This window comes from Sturnira hondurensis, unplaced genomic scaffold (assembly GCF_014824575.4).
Source record: "Sturnira hondurensis isolate 20B ecotype Veracruz unplaced genomic scaffold, ASM1482457v3 Scaffold0000780, whole genome shotgun sequence".
In the NCBI taxonomy this organism is placed as follows: domain Eukaryota; kingdom Metazoa; phylum Chordata; class Mammalia; order Chiroptera; family Phyllostomidae; genus Sturnira; species Sturnira hondurensis.
In genome coordinates this window covers 18449862-18469848 of record NW_028073411.1, presented here as the reverse complement: position 1 = coordinate 18469848, position 19987 = coordinate 18449862, and the positions used below count along the sequence as shown (strand labels likewise).

Genomic DNA, 19987 nt, shown 5'->3' with positions numbered 1-19987 from the left:
ACCAGACAGTGCCACTGGGGAGGCTAAATGAAGGGGCCACTTGAGTTCCTCAGCAGCAGCAGCACCAGAGGAACCAGCCAGGACAGGGAGTGTAGAGGGCAGTTGGAGGCCTCCAAAGGACTAGTCAGTGTCCTGACCCCCAAAACCTAGTGGGGTGACCTTACTTGGAAAAGTGGTCTTTGCAGGTAAGTTAAGCTCTTGAGATGAGGAGATGGTGCCGGAGTAGCTGGGTGGGCCCACACCCAGTGACCCACCCTTACAAACCAAGTGAAGCCCAGTGACGGAGGTGGCAGAGGTTGGAGGGACGCCTCGAGCCCCCCCCCCCCCCCGGCGGGAAGAGGTGGGAGGAGCCCCCGGAGCCTGGGAGGGAGCCCCGCCCTGCAGCCCCTGGTCTCCGCCTCCAGGCTGAGTGGAGGAGGATGCTCTGCAGCAGCTCTGGGAGAGGAGCGTGGGCAGGTCTGTGAGCACCCATGGGTCGGCCTGGGCCTGCTGCTGGGAGACGAGGGGCTCACTCTGCCTGGCAGGCCCAAGGGAATGCCCACGTCCTGCCTGCTGGAGGGACTTATGCACGCAAAGCTGCGGTGGGGCTCGGGCTCGTGGGGCAGGGACAGTGGGATGAGGGGGAGAAGGTGCAGGGCTGAGAGGGGGAGCCCCGCACCTGGAGAACAGCTGGCACAGGCCCTCCATCCCCCACCCCATGGGCACTTCTGCCAAGGTCTTAGTGCTGCGGGCTGAGAGCAGAGCTGCTCGGTGATGAGGAACTGGTTCCTCCCTCTCAGAGGCCGTGGGATGCAGCACAACCTTCTTGGGGGGCTGCAGAGGGGCTGACCTCCTGGAGACCATGCAGAGCTCCTTCTGGGCCTCAGAAGGACCAGCAGCCCACACCCATGCTGGCATGCTCAGTAACTAGGAATGGTTGATGGATCAGAGCAGAGCATGTCATTGTGGCCCTTGGGACCCTATCTTGGGGAAGAGCCAACACAGGGACGGCCTGGAGCTGCACACGGGAGGGGTCTAGACAGCCCCCAGAGTTCAGCAGGCCCCAGCCTGTCTGGGAGACAAGGGCCCGAGTGGAGTATGCACAGAGGACAGCCTGTCAGGGAAGCATTGGTGGTGGGGGGGTGCCTTTCAGGGCTGTTAACTCTGGCCTCAGAGGCCGGGGTCTCCCGCTGGCCCCTCGCAGTACAGGCAGCCCCTGGAGCCGTGGGTGGCCTGAACAGCCAGTGCCAGAGGGGCATTCACGCCGGTTTTTCGGATGAGTAAACCGAGTCCCAGTGCCCACAGCCAGGTGGGCTACAGGTGTTAGGCTGGGGTGCCAAGCCTTGCCCAGGTGATCCAAGCTCTGGCTCCCTCCGGTCACCCTCCCAGGTTTTTCTGAAATCAGAAGAGCCCTCTTCCTCACAAAGGTGGACACAGAAGCCACAGTCACATGGACCCACTCAGGCCAGTCTGCCCACTCTGGCAGGGACCACTCAGGGATCCACTCTGCCACCCGCTCCCCGGGGGGCCGTCCTCAGGGCCCTAAGGTTGGGCCCCCAACCCCTGCTCTCTCTTCTGATGCCTGGAAGCACCCAATCTCCACACCTGTCTCCTGGGGAAGCCGGGTAAGGACTCGCTCTGTGAGGGGGCTCAGGCAGCTCAGCTACATGGGTGCCGCAGTCGTTTAGTTAACTCAGCAGCCAGCTCCTGGGTATCGAGCTTCCCGGGTGCAGTCCCCTTGCATTTCAGCCCCACGTCCTCACATCTAGCATTCCTCGGCCCCCATGCCGCGCTCCTGCACTCGGACTTCACCCATTGAGACCACCCTGAGCCCCTGATCCGCGGCTGGGTGAGAACTCGGACTGCGCGCTGCGTAGAGGCCTACGCTCGGCCTCCCTGTGCGCACAGCGGCGCGACCTGGGACCTCACCCGCCTAGCCCCGGCTCCCACGCCCTCCGAGACCGCCGGGCGCCCCCGCCCGGCCCCGCCCCCTCTAATCCCCTCCGCGGGCTCTGGAGAGTTGGACGGCGGGCCCGCCCCAAGACCGCCCCAGGGGAGGGGCGTGTCCTTTCTGCACCGCGCGTCGGTGTGGGCGTGGCCCATCCGGGTTGGGGGCGGGGCCGGCGCGGGCCAGCCCCCACTGGCTGCCGCGCGCCGGGCCGCCAGGACTCAGTGCGAGGTGGCGGCAGCGGCGGCTCGGGTAGTTAGTGCTGCGCGGTCCTACTCGGTCGGGCGCACGGACGCACCGGCTTGCCGACGGCCGGAGGGGCCGGGAGCGGGCGCTGGGCTGTGGAGCAGCTAGCGGAAGCAAGGGCAGCACGCAGCGATTGGAAGACCCGAGACCGCCAGGTCAGTGCGGGGGCCAGGGCGGGCGCGGGAGGGGGTCCAGGGGAGCGCGCGGCGGGGCCGGAGCGCGCAGCAGGCTCGGATCCCGAGCGGTCCTGCAGCGGAGCCCGGCCGGGGCGCGAGCTTCCCGCTCTGGAAAGTTTGCCGCCGCCGCCGCCCTGGGAGGGCTCTGCAGCAGCCAGGCAGGGAAGGGGGAGGAGGGAGGGACCGCGGCGGGGAGGAGGCGGCCGGCGCCAGGCGGCCCGGGAGCCCTGGGCGGCGGCGGCGGCGGGTGGGGCGGAAGGGGTCGGAGGGGCTGAGACGCAGGACCGGGCCACAGCCGCTTCCTCCCCTTCGCGCCCGGTCCGCCCGGGTAACAAGCTGTCCGCCTTCTGCAGACTCCCGAGAGGCGCCCTCTTCCCGCCGGTGCCAGGGCCGGGCCATGGGGGGCAGCATGCCCGCGAGCACTGCCTGAAGACGCCGTATCCCCTGCCCCCGCGATGGGTGCCCCGGTTTGGGCTGTCGCGCTCTTCGTGGCCATAGTGGTCGTGACCGGTGCCGCCTCGGGGCTCCCGGGCGCGGAGCAGCGGGTCCTGCGGAGAGTGGCAGGTAAGGAAGGGCCGGACGGGACATGGGAGGGGCCACGGGCCCTGCGGGCAGAAGCGTCCCGGCTCCGGAACAGGCACCTGGGTGAGTGTCGGACGCTGATCTGAGAGGGCCCGAGGGCCCTCCGCGGGCTGCCACCGCGGGGCCTGTGTCCGGGTTCTGTCGCCCTCCCTCCCCAGGGATCTCGGCCAGAGCTGGCACGGCAGTGAGTGGGGCGCCTGGAGCCGCAGGGCCACCACCCAAGTGCGAGGCTGCGGTGGGTGCGGGCCGGGCGGTGGCGTCCGCAGTCCCCCGCCTCCGCGCTGCCCGGGGTGGGGGCGCGGTCCGCCGTAGGCGCCGTCGGGAGGGCGCGGGGGGCTGCGTTTCCAGGATCCCTATTGTTCTGTGGGTTTTGCACTGACGGAAAGTTTCTATTGTTGGTGCCGCTCCCCCAACCCTCTTCGGGCCCCAGTTCATGGCCAGCTTTGGCCAAAGCGAGGGACCGTGCTTTGGAGGGAGGGTAAGAGTGCGACAGCCCGCGGCTGGTCCCTTGCTCCTCCGCGGCTCCCAAGGCAAGGCGCTAACTTCTAGTGTCCGTCCGACCACCCCTCTCTCATACCCTGTGGCTGGATGTGTCTGCCCCCGGCGGGTGCACGCGGGGCGCCTCGAGGTGAGAGGGCGGATATCCGAGGGACGTGGAGCCGCGGACACCGGTTGGTAGTGAAGGTCCCGCGGGACGTGGAGGGTCTCGAGGAGGGCCGGGCCAGCGGGGTGATGGACGCTGAGGTGTGGGAGCGCGTCTGGGCGCCAGGCCCCGCCCAGCACACGCGCCGCCGCCCTGAAGGCGCTGTGCGCAACCTCGACTAGCCCGGCTGGGCGCTCCCAATGCCACCGCCCCGGACGCGTGCCGCCAGGCTCCGGGCGGCAGGGCAGAAACTTGTGGTCCGGGTGGTGACCACGGGGAGCTCGCCTTTTGGGGACAGTTACCTCCACAGCGCAGGCGAGGGGGCAGCGCGAAACCTGCCTCCTCCCTGGCGGCCGCGTGGAGGGAGGCCTTTACCCGGTGAGCTCACGCCCCACCCGGGCGCACCCGAACAGCCGCTCCTTTGTACCTCGGCGCGGCCACAGACGCGCATTGATGGCGGGGCCAGGCCGCCTCGGAGGGAGGTGTGAGCGCAGCGGCTGGGGTGCGCCGTGCCAGCGAGGCGGCGGCCGGCCGCGGGCAGGACACAGGCAGATGGTGGCCCGCCCTCCCCGCGCCCCCTGAGCCCCTTTCTCCGGCGGCGGCTGCAGCCTCCCGGAACAATGTCATTTTTTTATGAATGAAAGTGGGCCCGGCGCTTGAATGTGCGTGTCATTCAGCGGCGTGACAGAGGCCGTCGGGAGGTCAGCGCGCGCTTTTAGCGCCTGCTCCTGCGGCCCCCGCTTCCAGGGGCTCCGAATAAGCGGCCGCGGGGGGAGCCCCGCATTAGCATTCGCATTCAGATAAAGATATTACTCCCTACGGCCAGGGAATGTCAACTAGCCCCGGGGGAGGGGGTGGCGGGAAGGCCACAGACCCTCTCCAGGACCCCCTGTGGCGCTCGGGGCTCGTGGCCTCCTCCAGCCCTAGTCGTAAGACTGGCAGCAAAGCCTGTGGTGCTCCCGCCGGATGCGGGCTTGGGTCAGAGGACTGCGAGGGCCCCGCCAAGGCCGCGGGGAAGGGGTCTACTGCCTCCTGCCTCTGCCCCAGCGGGCCCCTCCTCGCCCCCGCAGTACAGCTGGTGAAACAGGTAGTAAGTAGATAGGTCAATAAACTTAATCCGGTTCCTTTGAGAGATGGGCGGGTTGGGCAGTAAACACACAAAGGCCTTGTGAAATTTCCAGAGGTGCCGGCTGGCGCTTTCCGGGGAACACAAGTTACGGAGCCAGAGCTGGGTGGGGTCAAGGACAGCAGAGAAGGTGAGGGGCTGCCGGGCTGCCCTGGGGACCCCAGGCTGCCCCACCGCTGCCTGCTTCTCCGCAGGGGGTCGTGTTCTCCAGTGAGGGGCCCAGGCAGGGTACCCCACTGGGAAGGAAGGTTGGTGGGAGCAGCAGGAGGCTGCCCCCTGCAGCCTGACCCCACCCAGCCAGCAGGGGTATGGGGGGTAGTGCTGGGCACCTCCCTGGCTTCAGCCTCTCCCTCCTCCTCCTCCTGGGGCTGGACTTTGAGCCTGCGGGGCCTCTGGGTGGTTCATTAACCTGGGCTGAGCCCCAGGCTGGACTTGTGGCCCCTGAACCCCCAGCAGGGAGTCCACCAGGGCCCCCCCCCCCAGGTCTCAGGCCCCACTTGGGACCAGTTGCCCTAAGAATGTCCAGCCTTAGAAAAAAAGCCTTGTAAAAGTTTGTTTGAGCTGACTGACGTCAGTTGCAGGGAAGTGAAACTTCAGTGGATTGCTCTGGAGAATGGCCGTTTTGCAGCTTGTTCTATACTTGAGCATCGGGTGGGGCAGCCTCGGTGGAAACCGAGTGAGGTGGGAGGTGCTGCGGGTCCAGGGCTGGGAGCATGCTGGTGCATGGGGGTGGTGTGCGGGAACAGCACCGTGTCCCCCCACCCCGGGGTGCCTTCCAGAAGTCTGGAGAAGATTGCTCTGATATTTAAAAAGCATTCTATCTTATCTTAGATGCACAAAGAGTAAGACATTCTCAAAGGTCAAGACTGACCTTTGTCCAGGAAGCTCCAGGCCTCTCAGGTAACCACCTGCACGTAGCGACCTGCACGTAACCACTGGCCCTGACCCCGGGGGCCCTGGCCCGGTTAGTCAGGGAGTTTTGCGATCAGCCCACTGTGTGGTGACTTTGGTCTCTGGGCCTGGCCTCCCCTGAGCCAGTCAGGTTTTGAATGCGGCCCTTTTTTCTATCCATTTTCCAAATGGATCTAGAGGGGAAAGAGGGGAGGTGGGACCAGCCTGCCCCAGCAGTGGTTTGGGGGGAGTCCTCCACTGGTCCACACAGGGCCGAGTGATTAACAAGTGAAATGAGCTGTGAATGGAGCCTCTTCTTCTCTGCGAGGTGAAGGGCTCCCTGACCCCAGGCCCTGCTGGGGGGCTCAAGGCTGTCCACTGCTGGGCCCTCTCCTGGAGCCCCAGTTTCCTCGCCTGTCCCAGAAGGCCAGCAATGGAGGGGCTGTTGGGAGGATTAGGCTGGATAATCCTGTAAACCCTCATTAGCCCGCCCACCATCCCCCCCCCTTTTTCTCTGACTTTGTTCCGAAACTTTTCAGGATGTTTCCTGGTGGGGGTCCAGAACCTTTGCCCGAGGCCTCACGGCCCCTTGGAGGTGCCTCCTCCCTGGCCTCCCCCAGAGTGTGTCTCTGGCCACAGGTCCCACGGCCAGGAGGGAGAGCTGGGGACAGCTTCTCCACTCCAGACCGTGTTCTGTCCTTCTGGACCCTGTGGCCATGCGCACCTTGTAGTCTGTCCGAGTTGGATGGGTGCTTCTTGGTGTTGCCTACAAGAACCACCTACCTGCCCATGGCTGGGTGTCCCACAGGCCTTGGTGACTTCTGTCTCAGAGCACACTCAGACTGGCTGTGACCGTGCCCGGGGCCTGTCTGCTTTGGGCGATAGACCCAGGGCGGGGGGGGGGGGGGGGGTAGGGAGTCTCTTGNGGGGGGGGGGGGGGGGGGGCGGGTAGGGAGTCTCTTGCCCTACTTCCACATGCTCCAGGGCTTTAACTGCACGAGGAGGCTTCCCTGGTGCCACACAGGTGGAAACTGAGGCAGGGGCCAGGGCATGGCAGGGTCAGGAACTCCGAGACCGGGAGACCAGTGTGCAGGCCTGGCTTGGCCCTCTTGGGGCGTGCCACCCCTCCAGCTCTGGCGATGGGCTACTCTTGACACATGGCCTCCAATCACGCTCAGCCCTTTGCGGCAGGGGTGGGTGGAGGCGTCTGCGCAGGTGGGAGCAGGCACTAGGGAGCCCACTGGGGCAGACTTTCCACTGCGACCACCCTCCACCTGGGCACCTGGGTGCCACTGTGGCATGCAGGACCTCTATGCCCCAACGTGTGTGGGCCCCAGTGTCTGTGGCAGTAAGGAGCCCCTTTTTCTTGATCAAGAAAGACCCCTTCCTGGGGCCACTCTGGGGGGGCAGAGGCCTGAACACCCCGGCAGGTAGAGCAGGACCCTGATCTTGGATGTCGGAGCCCCGCCCCCCACTTGTCTCTGTGTCCCCCGGGGCTCCAGGTGAGCCTGTGTGTGGGATTTGCTGGAGGGAGACCCACCTGGCTCGCTGACCTGGTGTGGGAGTGACTGCCTCGTGGAGGCACTGTGCTGGGCAGGGTGGTGGGTGGGGCAGGGGTGACCCCCCGCAGCGGGTGGCTGCCTAGCGGGTGGCTCCCTGGGGTGCTCCGCGTCCCCTCAGCCTAGTGCTGGACCAGGCTGAAGCGAATACTTGTGCGGACGGTCCGACCTCCCCAGACCAGACCGGAACTGACTGCTGTTGCCCTTGGGCCGGGGCCTGGGGCTGAGGCTGCCGCTGCAGCCTGTTCTTGGCCTTCTGGGGGGCCTCCATCGGCTCCCGGCACTGGGTGGTCCCCACAGGATGTAGTGGCCAAGACTGGGGGGCTGGCGTTCAGGCCCGGTGCCTTCAGACTGTGGGGTCCCCAGGGACACAGGCTCTGAATGCTTCGGATGCCCTTCTAGTGGGCACTGGGCCTGTGAGGATGTCTGAGGTGGACGGGCGGAACTGGGCCTGCCCCAGGGTGCCAGGGACTGGTGTGGCTGGCAGGGCAGCTGGGCCCTCGAATGTAGGCCGCGTGTCAGCAGAATGACAAGTAACGGAGCAGCTGACCCAGCTGGGTGGGGAGGGCGGCCTGTGCAGCAGGACCACCCAGCCCTGTCCTGGGCCTTCTGCCTGGCCGCCCGCCTGCTGGGCATTGTCTGGCCCCAACAGGGAGGGCTGGGGGCAGCCGGCCTGGCCAGCGATGTGTCCCTGGGTCTCGGGCCTGGAGGGCCTCCCGGGAGCTGGGCAGCCACAGCATGCACGGTGGGCCCCTCTTCTGATGTCTTCCTCCCTGGCCTGTGTTGTGTGGTCATCTGTAAATGGGGGTCTCAGGCACCTTCATCCCAAATGCAGAATGGATTTTGTGTCTTTAAATGGCTGAAAACACCTGGAGGAAGACTCCTCCATGATGCGCCAAGGTCGGTGCCCATGACCAAGGTTGGTCGGTGCCCATGACCAAGGCCCCACTGGGGTGCAGCCTCGCTGGCTCTAAATGCACGGTGGCTGCACCACGGCCCCACACCCTCCCACTGCTGCTGTGGTGGCGGGTCTGTGAGGTGGGGCGTCTTGGCACCCTCTGGAGGTGCTGAGCACTGGTGTTCTTGGTGGGGAGCCCGTCCCTCACGGTCACCCGTCTTGCCGGCAGAGGTCCCGGAGCCGGAGCCTGGCCAGCAGGAGCAGCTGGTCTTTGGAAGTGGGGACACCGTGGAGCTGAACTGCCGTCCGCCTACAGGTGGCCCTGCAGGGCCCACCTTTTGGGTCAAGGACGGGACAGGGCTGACACCCTCGGACAGGGTCCTGGTGGGGCCGCAGCGGCTGCAGGTGCTCAATGCCTCCCACGAGGACGCCGGGGCCTACAGCTGCCGGCAGAGGCTCACCCAGCGCATCCTCTGCCACTTCAGCGTGCGGGTGACAGGTGGGTGTCTGCCAGTGTCCGTGGGTGCTCCGGGAGGCTGGGCTCTCAGACCGCAGGTCTGGGTGGAGAGCAGGGTGCCCCCGGCGGCACCGCCTGAGGGGCAGACTCTGGGCCTCCTGGGCAGGGGGGTCAGATACGGCCCTCTTCCCCACACTGCAGATGCCCCATCCTCAGGAGACGATGAAGATGAGGAGGAGGAGGCGGAAGACACAGGTGAGATGGGGTTTGGGAGGGGTTTGAAATGCTGAGGGATGGGGGGCGGGACCCTCTGGGGTCCAGGAGCAAGTAGGCGAGGAGGAGCCAGTGGGGAGCGGGAAACCTGAGGGGCAGAGGTGTAGGGCAGAGAGGGGCCTAGGAGAGCCGGGTGCTAGGCCCTCAAGACGCAGCAGGAACAGCTTGAACTCGAGGTTGAAGATCCTTCTCCCTTAGTCCGTAGGGAGGTTCCAGGCCGAACTTCCTGCCTGGCTGCCCCACTGCCCTCTCCCAGCCTCGCTCTTCTGGGGCCCTTCCTGCCCTGGCTGTCTCTGACTGGGGTCTGCTGTCTGTCTGTCCGTCTGTGTGGGCTCTGGGTGCCTGGGAGGTGCCTCCCTAGCGCCTGTCCACACACCCCCTTCCTGGGCCTCAGTACTCTCCTCGGAGAAGGCAGCAGGGTTGTGGGGAGGGGGTGCCCCCGCCTTGGGGGACGCTTGCCCAGCCCCCTGCCCCGGCAGGAATGCAGCCCCCACCCTGGCCCTGGAGAAGGAGAAAAACCAGTTGGGCTCTGGCGGTGGGGAGGGGGGGTGGCCCTGCCCCCACCTGCTGCCCTGCAGGCCCTGGGGTGCAGCCGAGGGTGGCGCCCGGGAGCCTCCAGGGCTCCAGGTTGTGGGAGTGGTTGGGCCTGCTTGTCTGGCGCTGAGCTTCCCGACCCGGTCTGGCCTGGCTCCTCTGTCCGCTGGGTGGGTAGGTGTGCCCCCAGGAGGCATCTGTGTCCTGCAGGCTCCCAGGAGGCAGGGGACAGGGGGCCTGGCTGAGTGAGTGCTGTAGGTGGTGTGGAGTCTGCTGGGAGCCTCATCTAGTTCAGGCGGGCCCCTCAAAAGGCCCCCAATCCCCTGCAGAGGAGAAACTGAGGCTGGAAGGGCAGACAATAGGCCTCGGCCCCACCCAGCTTATGGCCTCCCTGTGCCTGTCACCAGCAGGGGCCCCTTACTGGACACGGCCCGAGCGGATGGAGAAGAAGCTGCTGGCCGTGCCGGCCGCCAACACCGTTCGCTTCCGCTGCCCGGCTGCTGGCAGCCCCACCCCGTCCATCACCTGGCTGAAGAACGGCAGGGAGTTCCGGGGCGAGCACCGCATCGGGGGCATCAAGGTGGGCCCGGCAGGTGGGCTGGGTGTGGGCCTGGGGGCCTGGCCTGCCGCCCTCACCGCCACATCTGTCCCCAGCTGCGGCTCCAGCAGTGGAGCCTGGTCATGGAGAGCGTGGTGCCCTCCGACCGGGGCAACTACACGTGTGTCGTGCAGAACAGGTTCGGCAGCATCCGGCAGACCTACACCCTGGACGTGCTCGGTGAGGCCCCGGGCCCCCAGGGGGCGGGGGGCGCCCCCGCCGGCAGCCCGTAAGCCTCTGTGCATCTGTCCCCCAGAGCGCTCTCCGCACCGGCCCATCCTGCAGGCAGGGCTGCCGGCCAACCAGACGGCGGTGCTGGGCAGCGACGTGGAGTTTCACTGCAAGGTGTACAGCGACGCCCAGCCCCACATCCAGTGGCTGAAGCACGTGGAGGTGAATGGCAGCAAAGTGGGGCCCGACGGCACTCCCTACGTCACCGTGCTCAAGGTGGGTGCTGCCCCCTGCTGGCGGGAGCCGGGACAGGGTGGACGCCGGGGCAGGGAGGCCATGCTTGGGCCCGGGGCTTGGGCTGATCCACTGGCCCTGCCCTGCTGGGGAGGTGGGGGGGTGAGTCCCAGCGGGCCCTCCCACACGTTCGCAGGTCTCCCTGTCTGCCCCTGGGGGTTCTCAGCCCTGGAAGCTTGCAGAGGTCCCCTGGGGTGGGCCCCACTCCCAGCCCCAGCTGGCCTGTGGCCACTGAGGCCGAGAAGCACCCTCTTGGGTCTGGGAGGCTGGGCACTGCTCCTGGAGCTGGGAGGGTCTGGCGCATGGGGCATGTCCCTGTGTTCTGAGAAATTGCCACCCAGCCCGCCACTCTGGGCCTTGGGGCAGGACAGCCTCGGCTCTGTTCCCAGGGCCCCGGGGCGGGGGGGGGGGGGGGGGGNCGGCGGCTGCCTGCATCGGGGTGGTTGCGACACTGGCAGCCCCGAGAGAAACATCTGTTCAGAGACAAGACAGGCGGGTGGGGGAGGGAAGCAGGGGCTCAGGCTGTGGAGTCCAGACCCGGCTGGGCGAGGCTGGCTGGGCCCACTGGGTGGTGTCTCAGCACGGGGGTCGGCACGTGAGCTGCCCACTGGGGCACAGCAGGCCCACCCTGGGCTTCGGGGGCGGGCGGGTGTGCGCACACCAGCCCTGAGGGGCCTCCTGGGTGCCTGCCCGGGCCGTGCTGTGGGCTGGAGAGAGTGGATGTGGGAAGGCGCATGTGAAACAACAGTCTTCTGCGGAGAAGTGCCCACATGCCTCCTCCAGGCAGCCTTCTGGGCTGGCCCAGCCCCATTCATTCCACAGGGGCCTCCCACACCCACCTGGGAGCCTCGGGGCCCCAGGCTGCCCTCCTGGTGGGGTCTGGACCTGTGCACAGCCCCTCCGGGCGGCCGGGCAGCGGCAGGCGCGCCTGAGCGGGGTCTCTTGTCCCCGCAGTCGTGGATCAGTGAGGCTGTGGAGGCCGACGCGCGCCTGCGCCTGGCCAATGTGTCCGAGCAGGACGGGGGCCAGTACCTCTGTCGGGCCTCCAATTTCATAGGCGTGTCTGAGAAGGCCTTTTGGCTGCGTGTTCACGGGCCCCCAGCAGGTAACAGCTCTGTCCCACGCCTGCCTGGCACGCCGAGCTCCAGCTCCAACACCTGGCCCCATGCCCACTGCACGCCCGTCCTGCTCGCTGCCCGCTCCGCCGCACGCCCGCTCAGCACACGGTCTCCGCTGCTAGGCTGGCGCCTCTGGCCTCCGTGTGACTGCCTGCCTGGAGCCCTGCCGCCTGCTGACCCTGCCTGTGCCTGTGACACCCCCGCCCCCCAGATGGCCTTCAGCCCTGTGGGGGCTGCGCCCCTCTGCCTGTGGACACTGCTTTCTTCCCACCCCTGGGGCCCCCCGGCCCGCTGCCTGCTCACTTCCTGTGCGTCCCCTGTCTGCCTGCCTGTGCCCCCCACCAAATGTTCACGCTAACCCCGCACACTGCTGGCCACCCGCCTGGTGCTCTCGTGGGACAGAGGACTCGCCGGTGAAGGGACTGGCTTCGGGCTCGGTGTGGACGCACGAGGCAGAGGACTCTCGGCCACCGTGGCGGTGGTGTGGTGGCGGCGGCGTTTTCTTTGCAGCCTGGCTGGTCAAGGCCTGTGGACTCCGGCTCTGGTGCCCCTGGGGGGCCGGCGCTCGCCTATCGGGCTCTGTTCTCTCTTTGTAGACGGCGGGCGCTAACACCACCGACAAGGAGCTAGAGGTTCTGTCCTTGCGCAATGTCACCTTTGAGGACGCGGGGGAGTACACCTGTCTGGCGGGCAATTCTATCGGGTTTTCCCATCACTCTGCGTGGCTGGTGGTGCTGCCAGGTACTGGCTCCTGCTGCTGCTTGCTCTGCACCTGTTCTCTGGTCGCTGGCTTGGGACACGCCAATGCCGCCGGGGCAGGCGGGGGACCCCGAGGTTCACGGCCACCGTGCTCTGTGCCAGGCCCGTGCCTGGCATGGGATGGAAGTCCGCCTGGCCCTGTCCTGGCCCCAAGAGGCCTCTGCCTACCCCCAACCCCCAACTGGGACCCCCACAGTCCATGTGGCGGCTTTGGCGTCTCCCTGGCTTTCGGGTGTGGGTGCTGCTGGTTCTGCTGGGCTCCTCCTCTTGGGCGTTTCTGACCACAGGACCCTGAGTGGGGTGTCGGGCTCAGCACCCCGACCGGGGCTGAGCACCCTTCCCCTGCCCCCACTGCACCTGTGGCTCCGGGCGGCCGTGGGCCCGTGGGGGCTTGCCCACGGCTAGGCCAGGCCCCGATGTCCGTGTCTTTGCAGCTGAGGAGGAGCTGGTGGCGGCGGGCGAGGCGGGCAGCGTGTATGCAGGCGTTCTCAGCTACGGCATGGGCTTCGTGCTCTTCATCCTGGTGGTGGCCGCCGTGACGCTGTGCCGCCTGCGCAGCGCCCCCAAGAAGGGCCTGGCGCCCACCGTGCACAAGGTCTCCCGCTTCCCGCTTAAGAGACAGGTAACAGAAAGTAGATACCAGGTTCCGAGCTGCCTGTCCGCCTGCCGTGGCTTCCCAGGCTCCCCCAGGGCCCGCTCTCTCGGGCCCTCACTCAGGGGCTCTCTGTTCTTCAGAGGGCCCTGGACTCCCATCTCTGCAGGGGGTGGGCCGTCCCTGGGGCCGCACCCCACCCCGCCCCCTGTCCTGCGGCCCTGTGGCGCCAACCTGCCCCTGCCGACCCAAGCAGGTGTCCTTGGAGTCCAACTCGTCCATGAACTCCAACACGCCGCTGGTCCGCATCGCCCGCCTGTCCTCGGGGGAGGGCCCCACGCTGGCCAACGTCTCTGAGCTGGAGCTGCCCGCCGACCCCAAGTGGGAGCTGCCCCGGGCCCGGTCAGTGGGGTGCCAGAGCATTGCCTGTGTGCCAGGGCCGTGACCCGGCAAAGGGTGGGGGCCTACTCAGGGTGGGGTGATCTGATGGGTGTGTCATGGGGGAATGGGCCATTGTCAGATGTGGGGCGGGTGGGAAAGACTGGGCCTTGAAAAGGTGCTCCTGAGGTGGGTGGGTGCGGTGGGCGAGGCCCCACCCCCGCCAAGTGCTCTGTTGGCGGGGCATGGCAGAGGGCCAGAGACTGGAGGGGCAACAACCTTCATCCTCGTGAGCATGGTCTCAGGGGCGAGTGTGGAAGGCTTCATGGAGGCGGTGGCACTGGGCCTCCAAGGCCGCTGGGGCGGAGCTGAGTGACAGAAGTGCTTAGCGCCGCCATCTGTCACCAGGCTGACCCTGGGCAAGCCCCTCGGGGAGGGCTGCTTCGGCCAGGTGGTCATGGCGGAGGCCATCGGCATCGACAAGGACCGGGCCACCAAGCCTGTCACTGTGGCTGTGAAGATGCTGAAAGGTGAGAGAGGCAGGTGGCAGGGGCCCTGGGCTGGGTGGCCGGGGCTGCACTGCCTGACGGGCCGTCCGTCACCACACAGACGATGCCACTGACAAGGACCTCTCTGACCTGGTGTCCGAGATGGAGATGATGAAGATGATCGGGAAGCACAAGAACATCATCAACCTGCTGGGCGCCTGCACGCAGGGCGGTGGGTGCAGCGGGGCGGCGGGTGCACGCAGGGCGGGAGGGTGTCGGGCAGGGGGCACACGGGCAGGGGTGCTGGGAGAGGCCCCCTGAGGCGCCTGTCCCCGTAGGGCCCCTGTATGTGCTGGTGGAGTTCGCAGCCAAGGGCAACCTGCGCGAGTACCTGCGTGCCCGGCGGCCCCCGGGCACGGACTACTCCTTCGACACCTGCCAGCAGCCCGAGGAGCAGCTCACCTTCAAGGACCTGGTGTCCTGCGCCTACCAGGTGGCCCGGGGCATGGAGTACCTGGCCTCACAGAAGGTGAGCGGGGCTGGGGGCAGTGGGCTCTGGGGCGGCCCCCGGGGACGTGGCCGGCCGGCCAGGCGGCTGCAGCCCTGACCCCCGGCCGGCAGTGCATCCACAGGGACCTGGCAGCCCGCAACGTGCTGGTGACCGAGGACAACGTGATGAAGATCGCAGACTTCGGCCTGGCCCGCGACGTGCACAACCTTGACTACTACAAAAAGACTACCAATGTGAGCCCAGCTCTGGGCGGGCAGGGGCTGGGGCGTCCTGGCAGGAGGGCACCAGGCAGCCAACCTGCAGCTCCCGGCTTCCCTTTAGGGCCGGCTGCCTGTGAAGTGGATGGCGCCCGAGGCTTTGTTCGACCGCGTCTACACCCACCAGAGTGATGTGTATGTGGCCCCCAGACCTCGGGGGGGGTGGGGCTGCAAGGGGCCCAGGGACCAGGGCAGGGCCGGGGTGGGGGGTTCCAGGGGCAGGCCTCGGTCCCCAGCTGGAGTCCCTGGACCTTTTAGTCTTGCGCCCTGCCCCCGCCTGGGTGGACCGAGGAGCTTGCATCCAGTGGGAGGCTGATGGCGCTGTGTGCCCTGCAGGTGGTCCTTCGGGGTTCTGCTGTGGGAGACCTTCACCCTGGGGGGCTCGCCGTACCCCGGCATCCCTGTGGAGGAGCTCTTCAAGCTGCTGAAGGAAGGTCACCGCATGGACAAGCCGGCCAACTGCACGCATGACCTGTGAGAGGCCCGCCCGGGCGGGGCCAGGGGAGGTGGGGACCCTGGCTAGGGCTGGCCGGGGCGGGCACCTCACCGAGTGCCCCCCCCCAGGTACATGATCATGCGGGAGTGCTGGCATGCCGTGCCCTCGCAGCGACCCACCTTCAAGCAGCTGGTGGAGGACCTGGACCGCGTCCTCACGGTGACGTCCACTGATGTGCGTGCTGGCCCTGCTCCCCGAGCGGGGGTGGCCAGGGGTGGGGGTGCAGGGGCCTGGGGCACTGACTGCCGCCCCCCTGCCCACAGGAGTACCTGGACTTGTCGGTGCCCTTTGAGCAGTACTCACCGGGCGGCCAGGACACCCCCAGCTCCAGCTCCTCGGGGGACGACTCTGTGTTTGCCCACGACCTGCTGCCCTCGGCCCCGACCAGCAGCGGGGGCCCACAGACGTGAAGGGCCCTCGCCCACAGGCTGAGCCCCTGCCAATGTGAGAGTGGGCCCTGGCCCACTGTGTGCCGCCGACCACTGGGGCCAGCAGCCCAGGCCTGAGCCCTGGTCCAGATGGATGGACGGACAGACAACTTGGCATCTGTGTGTGTGTGCGCCTGCATGCATGTGTGTGAGAGTCTCCAGGCCCCCGGTGTGGGGTCCCCGGGGTGCCCGGCCTGCTGTACAATGACCTCCTGGCCACTGTGCCAGCAGCAGCAGGGGGCAGAATATAGAATGTAGGGGCCCCTCCTGAGGGCCTGCCCCAGGCTCCCCGGTCCCGCACTGGGAGCACCTCCCACTCCAGGGAGCAGCTCCGGGCTCTGGCATCCTCCTAGTGCCCCGGCCGAGCCTGCAGGGAGGGCCCCTCGGGGTGTGCCTCCCCCTGCCCCCATGACACCTTGTGCCTGGGGGTGAGCGTTAGCACAGGGCCCCCCCCCAGGCCCCCTCCCCCACCCTGTCCCTCAGTGACTGAGATTACGGGTACCAGAAGGCAGGAGCCTTGACCTTCTGTCCGAGAGGTTTATTCCAGAGATGAGTGTACATTTCTCTAAGTAGATGCTGTGTATGGTATACATACACATATATAAATGTCTATCTGGAAGGAGAGAGGCTCCCGGGACCCCTGAGGCCCTCACAGCAACTCGCACACGCAGAGACCACCAGGGTGGGGGCCGGGGCTTTCCCAGCACCACAGTTTTGTTTTAAAAATTGTACCTGGACCTGTATATTTGTAAAGCTATTTATGGACCCTCAGGCTCCAGGCCTGCCCCCCCCCCCAAAGCTGTAGTGTCCAGCCTGCCACGCAGCTGTGGCTTAAGTCTTAACTTATTATTACCAGCCGAGAAGGTTTCTGCCTCACTCCAGGGGCCGCTGAGGGTGCGCCTGGTGCTGGGCACCCCAGGTGGGAGCAGCCCCTCACTCCCGAGAGGGGTCAACTGGAGTGTGAGGTCACCCCAGCGAGGATGTCTTTCCTTCGGCCTTCTTTTGCAGGGGAATTCAGTTTCTGTAGGTTTTTTTCTTTAGGAGTTTTATTTTGGGGGACTTCAAAGCAAGCTGGTATTTTCATACAGTTGTAATTGCCATGCGCTCCGGGTAGGGAGGCAGCTTCCAGTGGGGACCAGCCCTGCACACAAGTTCAGATGTTATTAGATGTTACAAGTTTATATATATCTATATATATAATTTATTGAGTTTTTACAAGATGTATTTGCTGTAGATTTAACACTTCTTACGCAATGCTTCTAGACTTTTATAGCCCGGACTGCTACCTTTCAAAGCTTGGGGGAGAGCAAGCCGTGAATTCAGTTTTGTTAACTTTTTTGTGCTGTTAACGCCCCGAGTTCGGGTGGCTGCTCTCTGCTTGTCAGGGGGCGGGCTGGCGGGGGCCTGGGGTGGTCTGTTTTCGGCCCCCAGCCTCGTGGGGGCCAAAGGTGTTGCCCACAAACTGGCAGACGTGCTTTCCAAAAATAAACAATGATTCCGTTCAGAGCCTGCCCCAAGCTTTCTGGTCCCCGGCCCCTCTGTGATTCCAGGCAGCTTCATGTCCTCACTGCCCCACCTGGAACAGGCCACGCCTGCCCTGAGGAGGGAGTGACCAGCTGTCACCGCACCAGCACAGGCTGGGTGGCCCTGGGATGGGATGGGCCAGGCCACCTCCAACCCCTTCCCCCAGTTTCCAGCCCTGGGCCCAGGCTCTGATGGCACCAATCCTGAACACAACCAGCGTGAGGGGCTGGTGTGTCCAGCTGAGACCTGAAGCTGACAAGGCCAAGGCTGAGCCTCTGTGTGTGTGTGTCACTGGTGGTCTTCATTGCCTGGGTTTCCCCAACACAGGGAGTGCAGATGCCCTGGTGTCCGGGGCGGGGGGGTGGGGTGATGGGCCTGCCCAGTCCCCAGCTACCCCAGCCACGCACTCCAAGTTGGCCCTGGGGTTGTGTTCTCAGAACCGGTTCTGAGGCCTCCCTCTTTTGGACCCACCCCCTGGCATCTGTGCCAGGGGCTGGGGGCTGGGGGCGGGGTGCAATTTCTGGGTGGGGGGCCCAAGGAGCCACATGTAAGCAAAGACTTCACCTAGTGCCCTGATCCAGCCAGACTCCAGACCACTGTCTTCTCTGGTAGCCACACTTCTGCCCCTGGCTGCCTTCCTGCACGACCCCCCCAGCAGGGCCTGGTGTACTACCCTTCGGTTTCACCTGAGTTCATGTACTGCCCCACTCCTATGCCTTCAGGTGGGAGAGGACATAGAGCAGGGCACCCATGGGGCAGTGCTGGGAAGTAAGTCTAGGAAGTCTTCCTGGAGGAGGCAGCAGTGCCCAGGCCAAGTGGGGAGATGAAGGATTTGAGGGCAGGTGCCACGCAGACGAGAACGAATCCTGGAACTCAGTACTGCCCAGGGCTGGCTGGCTGGCTCTGGACCCCACTCTGCCGTGAGATCTGGGGTGCTTCCTTCTAGCCCCTCCCCACCTCGTCCTCATGAGGGACTTAGCTGGGGCAAGAGCCGCTGGGTCCCGTGGTCTTGCCCTCTGGCTTAAGAAACTTGCCCCGTTTTGCTGTGTTTGCTTCACCCATTTTGGTAACAGGTGTGGCCCAGACCTTGACCCCACTCAGGGCAGTGTTCTGGCACCAGGCCCCCAAACGCTCACCCCCAGCTCCCTGGGGACAAGCAGGGACAGTGCCTGGACCACCGGAGCATAGCCACTGCACCCCTGCCGGCCCAAGCCTGATCCTGGAGGCGGCCTGGCGCGGGCTGGAGGCGCCCTCTAGCGTCAGTGGGATTGCGTCCTTCGGCGCCTCGTTCTCTCCTGCCAGGCGGGCTCGGCTTGCCGTGGGCTCGTGATACCTGGGTCCTAGCCACGGGAGGCTGTGGTGGTGGCCTCCTGGGATGCTGGGCGGGGTGGAGACCTCGGCGGGGCACACCAGACGGGCCAGCACAGGCTGCTCGGTCCCCAGGTCTCCCCAGGCCCTGCCAGCGCAGCCCTGCCCCTGCCTCCCATCCCTTCCTCCGCCTGCCCGGCCTCACCTCTGGTGTCCCACCCTCCCCTGCCCAGTCCCCGCCTCCCCCTCACTTCCCCAGGGGGCTCACCTAGCTCCGGGCTGGAGTGGCCTTCGGAATTTGGTTCATGGCCTGTGACTTCCACCTGCCCACCCCACCAGGCTGGACACTAACCAGCCACCCACGTCCCGTTCCCAGGTGGATTAGATACGTTCAGACGCGGCTACCTGGATGTTCAGGTGGCATCGTCACACATAAACCCAGACACCTGTCCCCAATGAGTCCCCCCCCTCAACAGAGACACGGGCTTCTCGTCCACTCATTCATACGTTCACTGCACCCGGATCGGGGATCAAACCTGTAATTTGGCGTATGGGGATGATGCTCCAACCCACTGAGCAACCTGGCCAGGGCTGGATGAGGCCGTTTAAAGTCAGGACCCTACTGGTGGCTGTGGCGTCCAGGCTGGAGCTACCCCTGCTCTGCCTCCCTCTACCAGCGACTGTGAGGAGACAGCAGGGCCTATGGAGACCTGCTTCCCGGACACGCTGGTGGACCCTGGGGGCTGTGGGGGCTGGGCAGTGCTAGGGCACAGAGCCCCAAGCCCACACCCAGCTCCTGCCCCCGTCTGGGCGGCCACGGGGGCTGCAGGGCAGGCTGGCTGGGGTGGGTGGAGATTCCCCAGGCAGAGCGTCCCAGAGACATGGCTGGGCCCAGCCCCTTCGAACTCCAGGCTCCCACAGCAGTCGGTTGGCGTGTTTCCACTTGCTGCTCTTCGCTATCATCTGCACTTGCTCTGTCCTGGCCTTCACCAGGGGTGCCCCTCCAGGTGGGCTGCTGTGACTCCGGCCAGCCCCACCTCAGCAGGAGTCAGCCTGTCTAGAGCCCTGTGAAACCAGCCCAGCCCTGGCCTTGTGCCCAGTGGCGACTCAGTGAGAGCCTGGCCCATGCACCAGGGCTCTGGGAGCCTGCTGGAGGTGTCCTGACGAGGCTGGGTGAGCACCCGGGCATGGAGGGCCGAGGCCACAGCTGGGCTCAGGGAGCACAGCCCTTGGACAGGGTGCTTCCTCCTGGCAAGGTTACAAGTGGCCCACACATTCCCCAAGGAGCCTGGGGCCAGTGCAGGGCGAGGCCCCCCGAGACAGGGCAGACATGCTAGGGTGCGGGGCCTATCTGCCGAGGGGCCGAGGGGAGACCAGCTGTGCCTGTCCTGCCTGCCACTAGGACCCCCTGTTGGGTGGTGCTCTCGCCAGGCCTCAGCTCTCCCCCAGGGACGGCGCCCCCGTCAACAGCCCACGGCTCCGTGGGGGGCAGGCTGTAGGGAGACGAGCCCCACCCCCTTGGTCAGCATTATCTCCAAACCCAGGGCCCTCAGTCTTTCGGAACAGAACTATACTCTGCTGGGTGTATAGTTGGACCCCCAAGTTCAGTTGTACTGGGTGGAGCCCCAAGTCCAAGGCACCCACTGAGGGGTGGGGGGCCGGTCAGGCAGCGACCACCTCACCAGCTGGAAGAATCAACCACCGCATGGCACAGGTCACCAAGACAAAGCTTTATTCAGTCCCCTCTGTACAT

At 66.1% G+C, this 19987-nt stretch overlaps 1 protein-coding gene across 12 annotated transcripts; it reads left to right on the top strand.

Moving 5' to 3' along the window:
* Positions 1-2135: 2135 nt before the first annotated feature.
* On the top strand, positions 2136-16908 carry FGFR3 (fibroblast growth factor receptor 3). 12 transcript variants are annotated; one of them, XM_037047181.1, is made up of 18 exons: positions 2136-2328; positions 2703-2913; positions 8278-8547; positions 8707-8760; positions 9723-9892; positions 9967-10090; positions 10167-10357; positions 12090-12234; positions 12687-12874; positions 13101-13246; positions 13631-13752; positions 13832-13942; positions 14049-14239; positions 14332-14454; positions 14543-14613; positions 14815-14952; positions 15043-15148; positions 15238-16908. In XM_037047181.1, the coding sequence occupies exons 2-18, from the start codon at positions 2805-2807 to the stop codon at positions 15382-15384; spliced, it is 2406 nt and encodes an 801-aa protein (XP_036903076.1). In that variant the 5' UTR covers positions 2136-2328; positions 2703-2804; the 3' UTR covers positions 15385-16908. The 12 variants fall into 12 exon arrangements, with proteins under 12 accessions (XP_036903076.1, XP_036903065.1, XP_036903046.1 ...); XM_037047170.1 differs by having other exon boundaries at positions 13098-13246; XM_037047151.1 differs by lacking the exon at positions 12090-12234 and adding an exon at positions 11330-11480.
* The last annotated feature ends 3079 nt before the right edge of the window (positions 16909-19987 follow it).